This window comes from Littorina saxatilis, linkage group LG16 (genome assembly GCF_037325665.1).
Source record: "Littorina saxatilis isolate snail1 linkage group LG16, US_GU_Lsax_2.0, whole genome shotgun sequence".
Classification (NCBI taxonomy): Eukaryota; Metazoa; Mollusca; class Gastropoda; order Littorinimorpha; family Littorinidae; genus Littorina; species Littorina saxatilis.
Genome location: NC_090260.1, coordinates 31,009,339 through 31,016,838, shown reverse-complemented (window position 1 = coordinate 31,016,838; position 7,500 = coordinate 31,009,339). Strand labels below are relative to the sequence as shown.

General features: G+C 37.6%; 1 protein-coding gene across 1 annotated transcript in view; it reads right to left on the bottom strand.

Moving 5' to 3' along the window:
• Positions 1–2,579: 2,579 nt before the first annotated feature.
• The window catches only part of LOC138950818 (sodium-coupled monocarboxylate transporter 1-like), a 52,099-nt gene continuing 47,178 nt past the window's right edge, over positions 2,580–7,500 (bottom strand). The window contains exons 17-18 of the mRNA XM_070322536.1: positions 5,801–5,925; positions 2,580–4,611 (exon numbers count right to left, since the gene is read on the bottom strand). Of these exons, the coding sequence (XP_070178637.1) occupies positions 4,381–4,611; positions 5,801–5,925 (356 nt within the window). The 3' untranslated portion in view covers positions 2,580–4,380. The remainder of the gene's footprint in view (positions 4,612–5,800; positions 5,926–7,500) is intronic.

Here is a 7,500-nt window from a genome sequence, read left to right as displayed (position 1 = left end):
AAATTAAGATTAATAATTATATAAAGATTAAGATTAAGAAAAGATTAACATATTAATCATGAGCAGAAAAATGTCTCTCTTTTTTTTCTTTTTCTTTTTTCTTTTTTTTTCTTTTTTTTAAATGTCTCTTTATATTCTTGTAACTGTGTGAAGTTTGAAATCTTTTTGGGGGGGTTTTAACGTATTTTCTTAATTTTCTTTGTACACACGTTTCAGACAAAAATAATATATAGAACGATAACAAGCAGACTGTTTATGCGTGAAATCTTTTGTTTATTTACAATAAATATACAGTGAAAGCATTTACACACACAAAACGCCTGAAACAGAGATATGCTTACTGGGGTTTTAATAAACTGCATGTTGCGACTTATTGTCTGGTTATGCATTCTACACACCCGGTGTAACACGAAATTTTTACTCCACGAAAAATTTACTCCGGAGTAAATATTTTGTACGAAATTCTTACTCCGAGTACACTTTTCGTACGAGAAAAGAACTCCCCAAGGCACGACAAAATTACTCCCTCCACGAAATTTTTACTCCCCATTTTTTTTTTACTTCCAGTAAAAATCTCGTGCGCAAAAATGGGATGCGGGCGAAGGGATAATGCCAATAAGTGATCTCGCGCACACGAATGTCGCGCTACCCTCCTTCCACCCCTTCCACCACCAAGACTAACAGGGGACAAGGGAGTAAAAATTTCGTACACCTGGCATGGGAAGTTAAATTGCTCGTGTTGGGGTGAAGTAATTTATTCGTTATTTATTCGTCAGGGGAGTAACATTTTTGTACGAAATGTTTACTCGGAACTCACCTGTCTTGGGGAGTAATTTTCTCGTGCAATGGGGGAGTGCTTTTTTCGTAAAGGGAGTAACTTTTTCGTACGAAATGTTTACTCCGGAGTAAAAATCTCGTGGGAGTAATTTTCTCGTGTTACACCGGCAATGGAAAAAAAGGAAAATCTCGCATAAATTTATCTTCTCTTTCTCGCATCCATTTTGTCTTCTTTTTTTCGTTTATTTCTTCTTAACTTTTAGCTGTGAACAAAGTGGAATATGTTGCGGTTGGTGAAAATATGTTTGTAAAAAAAGAACTGTACAAATAACACTATCAAGGGTATAGATTTAAAAACGAAAAGGACACACTTTTTGTTCCATCATTTAAACACGTAATTATCTACTGTATACGTGTGAGTGTCTGTGTTTGTATCTGTTTATCTGTCTGTCTGTCCGTCAGTCTGTGTGTTTGTATCTGTTTATCTGTCTGTCTGTCCGTCAGTCTGTGTGTTTGTATCTGTTTATCTGTCTGTCTGTCCGTCAGTCTGTGTGTTTGTATCTGTTTATCTGTCTGTCTGTCCGTCAGTCTGTGTGTTTGCTTTTGTCTGTGTCGGTTTCTGTGTATGTATGGGCCAGTATTAACAGCTATTGTGTTTTCAGCGTAGCAATAGGGCCCGATATTTAGACGAGACAAGTATAATGCCGACGAGTCGAAGACGAGTCGCATTATACTTGTTCGAGTCTAAATATCGGACCCTATTGCTACGATGAAAACACAATAGCGTTTATATAGCTATTCTGACATTAAATTCTGTGTTAAAATCATGTTTTTGTCAGCAACAAGGACCAGAATGGTCCATGTCGTTGATTGCAGACGACGGTTCCCTTTCTGCATGAAGCCACGGAAATAACCGAACATTGAAAAACCCACGGACATGTATTACGGAGAAAACTCAAGATAACCGGATGCTTAGCATTACGTCAATATCTTAGGAATCATATGACGTTATGACGTATCATGCTTGCCTACGTAGATTGTATGTTCGAAAGTCTGACTTCTGTTGGGAATTCGCGTGGTGAAGACTGCGGTAAATCTGTAGATGATAAGAGAACAAGGATTGTCTCAGAAGAAACGACGAAATGTTTCAGACCGGTAACTTCATTTCAACATTGCACTACACAATGGACGTTCTATGTGACAGGAGAGTTTGCTGATTTTGTGTTAAACATTGGTGATTGGAGAGATCGTCTGCAAAAATCAGAGATAGGTCGCTTCAGATTGCAGCTTCTGGAAATTTGCAAGGTTTGCTGCCAGTTAAAGAACTGGATTTTACACGTAATGTATGTCATGTACAGTAAGCAACAACAAAAACACACACAAAGCAAATTGCATCGTCTGTCGACTAGCCACAGACACAAGCCTGGCGAGGTATGCGTGTACTTTATACACGTGGAAGAAACCGGAACCATGCGTCTTTGTTATTGCCGATATCGTTTGGATATCGGCAAAAATGGCCAACTTTCGTAGCGTTATGCTTTGATGATCGGAAAAGGGATGTGTGAGACCATCCAATCACAGCCCCCGAATCCCCCCACGTGTCCATCAGAATAGCTATATATATATATATATATGTGTGTGTGTGTGTGTGTGTATGTGTGTGTGTGTGTGTGTGTGTGTGTGTACTTGTGTGTGTACTTATGTGTGTGTGTGTGTGTGTGTGTATGTACTTGTGTGTGTGTGTGTGTGTGTACTTGTGTGTGTGTGTGTGTGTACTTGTGTGTTTGTGTGTGTGTGTGTGAGTGTGTGTGCGCGCGCAAACACAGTTAGATATTGGACTTTTTTCTCTCTCAGTTTTCCAGTGAAACTTGCTTGGCTTAGTCTCCAATCTTGTGACAGCGCATCACCGACATTCACCCGTACAATTAAGCGATCTTAATTAAAACGTCCTTCACATCTAACATCTATTAAAATATAATCATGACAGTTCTTTTCTTCTTCTTCTTTTTTACATTATGTACAAGTATGCAAAAGTAATCGAACAGTATTCAATTATGTCATCAGCTGTGCATTGTAGTGTGATACGCACACATTTAAAAAAAACAAATTTTTAAATGCTCGCACGACTCACCTTTGCCATACATAATATGAATCAGAAACAAATTGACTAACTGCTGCTGTAACGTACTCCATAAACGTTAAAGAAAATGATAATGTCCTACTTATCGAACCAGCTGAATCAGAAACAAATTGAATAACTGCTGCTGTAACTCCATAAACGTTCAAGAAAATTGTAATTTCCTACTTATCGAACCAGGTGTGACCTTGACACTCGACCAGTATCTGCCTCACTTGGGTCACGACCTGTCATTAACTCCATGTCCCACCCCCGTGTCACCACAATAAAGTAATGAAAATGAAAACAAAGTGAAACGGTTTGAGTGCAATTGATTGCAGATCTTTGTAATTAGGCCGTGTATTGTAAAAACCAGTTATATGACTGGAAAGGCAATCCAGTCCTCCTACAATATTCAGAACTCAGATTGATTTTTAAATGAGGTAGTGTCTATGCAGTAGAACCTACAACAAAGACAGCCCTCAAAATCAAATTCACAAAAGCAATGTTCCCGCGGTAAAATCGACCAAAAAAACCTTAACAGCTAAAACCTAACATGCTTTGCGTGTCATTGAACAGAACAATCTAATTAGCACCTAAAACAGTCACTTTAGTAAACACTGCGATCACCTCGGGAAGCGAAGTGCAATCAAACAGGATTGAAAATGTTAGGGCTAATTTCTTAGCCCTATAAAAACTGTTATGCAAACCCGAAGGTTTCCATGAACATACAGACAATCGGAAACTACCAGACCCTATTACAAACAGATTTCCACAAACCACGGGTGTTGACTTTAAAGGCCAACAACTCGGGTGCAGAGTCTGCTGTGAAAGGAGCGGTAGCCTCCCCTGTCACAATATTAGTGCACCTATCTTGTTTTGCAATGACCTTATTTAATTGTTCTCAAAAGTGTGTGAAGATTAAAAGTCCTAACAGTCAAAACGTCATGCTGAAAACAAATTCATGTTTTGACCCAAACTTGACCCCAAAGTGACTCTTAAATTGTCCGAGGGTCAACCAGACTTGCATCATACCTGGAGGATAAAAAACCATGGAAGTGGGAGAAGTTTCTAACCATTAGAGAAAATGAGAATGTGCAATGAATTTACTCAAACATGACCCCACTGCTACCTTGAAATTCTAATGGGCTCAATAAAGCTTACCTCATGTTTGGAGGCATTCAAACCCTTGAAATGACCAGGGAATTACTGTTTTAGTTGGGGTATAAAATTCGTTACAATAATGTTGTTGCTAAGTGTATACCGCTCGTCATTAAAAAAAAAAACCAAGGTAGATGCGCTTTGGTATTAATCTTTATAATGTTTTTAAAGGAGTAGGTGTCTTTACAGTGCAACTGAAAAGAATTACAACCAAAAAAGAGAACCCCAAAAATCGATTTCTCAAAAGATAAGTTCACCTCATTAACCATGCATCCCGACCCCCCACCCCAAAAATAAATGTATTCAAAAGGAATTTTTTTTTGGTACTAGAGATGGGTGGTGTACTTATAAGTCCCATTGCTCATGTTCTCGGTTGAAACTGCGTCATTGCCAACGTCTTTTCCCCCTAAACTGTCATATGACGTCAAGGGGCCTTTCCCATTGGGGTAGACGTCGGTCGCCATGACAGTGAAGGGCTGCTGAGAAGGTTTTTCGTCTGTAGTGGGTACGACGAACTCAGAGTCATACACATCACTGTCGTCACCTGCTCTGATATCCTGAAAAAGCACAATCAGATCTTAAAATCTTGAAACCTTAACGGGTGTAATATGAACCCAAAGCTATATCCTGAAACAGCAAAAACAGATCTTAAAATCTTGAAACTTTAACGGGTGTAATATGAACCCAAAGCTATATCCTGAAACAGCAAAAACAGATCTTAAAATCTTGAAACCTTAACGGGTGTAATATGAACCCAAAGCTATATCCTGAAACAGCAAAAACAGATCTTAAAATCTTGAAACTTTAACGGGTGTAATATGAATCCAAAGCTCACAATTAATCCAGTGTCATTATTGACTTATATTTGATACACGTCACTTTTTATCAAAGCAAAGAATAATTCTCGTGAACTAGATTGGCGGAATGAGCTCACAATGTGAACATAATGTGATCATGTACGTGTGTCTATGGTCGGTATGAAAGCTCCTTTGTTAGCAAAACACATCAACCCTCTTCCACAAGAAATATGTGACCCTCCACCACGGAATGAGTCGCATATCACCTTTGCATGATTTTCATATTTTTACATTTTCCTAAAGAGTTTTTTATGCTCTATCCAGTGGTGAAACCCGTTTTAGAAAAGAGCGAAAAGTGTTTGGGTTATAAGCCTGTGACTTAGGTGACTTAGGTGACCCTCACACTGTTACCAGACTCCCCGGACTTAATAAATTAAGCCTAACGCAGAACCGCTTGACACGGAACGATCCAAGGGGGACAATCTCAGTCATCTGAAAGAGGGAAATCCAAACGCAATCCGCCTTGTTCGATTTTATGGGCTTGGGCGATAGAGAAAAATAAGAAAAGCAAAAGCTGGAGTCCAGTCTGGACGAAACTGCTATCAAGAACGCAGAATTGATTTTTTCTGAGGTTTTTTTAGCCGTAAGCGCCATGTTTATCGGAGCAGGAAACTCTTCCAGAGTGAGGCCCCTTTGTTGGTTTCACTGCGGCCGCATTGTGAACAGCAGTTATGAGAAATTCGAAATGAGAAATGGCGCTTACGGCTAAAAAGAAAAAATGTCTGCATTTACACGAATTCAAAAAGATGCCTGTGCTATTTTGCATGACCACAATAAGTTGTACGCAAAACTGCTTTATTAGCAGCAGCGAAATGCATGTAAGAAATAAGACATAACAAATAAAAGATAAAAATAAGCAGCGTAAACCATAAAAAAGGCGTAGTAATACCTCTGGTCTGGGGAACTCTTTCTTGCAGCGCAATGTTCGTCTCCAGGAGGCGGGAAGACAGCAGAAAAGACGATCAAACAGCGGGATGAGATACTTGGGGTCAATCTCATCGATATTCATTGGACCTTTGGACAAATTGATTTAAAAAAAACCCATTAAAACAAGGTTAACAGAGACCACAAGAACAATAAGCGAGAGAAAGCAAGAGATGGAAAGAGAGAAACAGAGAGGAAAACGGAGAAAGAAACGTGTCCGAGGGAAGACAGTGATCAACACACACACACACACACACGCACACACACACACACACACGCATACACACACTCACACATGCGGAGATTTCAATGCAAGAACGGGTGAACTGATCGATTATCTAAAGTTAGATAGCGAAAGTCTTAGGTATTCTTTGCCATCAACTTATTGCTTTGACTATCTACATGAAAGACATTCTTCAGATAAGGTCATACAAAAACAAGGTAGAAGGTTGATAGATTTGTGCCATAATAATAACATGTATATACTTAATGGAAGGTCCTTGGGAGACTTAAGTGGGCGATACACATGTTATACACCCCAGGGTTGTAGTGTAGTAGACTATTTTCTTTGTTCTCAGGAACTAATCAAGGATGTAATACATATGAAAGTAAAAGATTTAACTGTATATTCAGATCATTGTCCTTTAGAACTAAGAATTCGAATTCCGTTCAAAAACAAAAATGCCAATGTTAAACCTAACATCAATTGTAAACATAATAAATGTTCAATTAATAACCAAGGAAAAGCAGAAGATATAATATATCAGTGGGACAGCAATTCACAAGTTAAATTCAAACAGGAGTTAGACACACGAGACATGAAACATTTACTTCAGAACATAAACGACGAAATTGAAACAATGCATACATGTGAAGAGAAATATTACTCAGACGAGTGTGTTAACAATTTAACAGACAAAATAACAGCAATGCTAAACACGGCTGCAAAAAAATGCTTGAACAAGAAAATCAAGAACCGCAATTTTACGAAAAAGAATAGAAAACATAAAAAATGGTTCGATAGTGACTGTTTTTTACAAAGGAGAGAATTAAAATCATTATTAAATGCTCTAAATAGATACCCTTATGATGTAAATTTATGTCAGAAATACTACTCAAAAAGAAAAAAATACAAAGCAATATTAAAGAAAAAGAAAAGGATTTTTAAAGATAATTTAGTAAAGAAATTGAATGACGAATTTAATAACGATCCAAGTGCTATGTGGAAAACTCTAAAAGATTTAAAGACGATGGGTGAAGTCAATACAACTAAAAAATGTGCAATCAATCCAATGAAATGGATTGATCATTTAGAGAAATTGATAGGAACAGAAACTAAAGTTTCTGATGAAAGAAAATACATAGTAAATGAGGAATTAAAGAAGATGCATACACATTGTTATACACCTATTTTAGATGACCCCATAACAGAGAAAGAATTAAAAAAAGAATGTAAAACGTTGAAAAATAAGAAGTCATCCGGAAAAGATAGAATAACCAATGAAATTATAAAAGCAAGTTTAGATCATATGACTAAAATATTAGTTAATCTATTCAACATTATTCTTACAAGTGGTAACTATCCTACAGAATGGAAGACTGGAATAAGTGTACCATTGCATAAAAAAGGAGATCCAATGAATCCGAGTAACTATAGAGGAATCA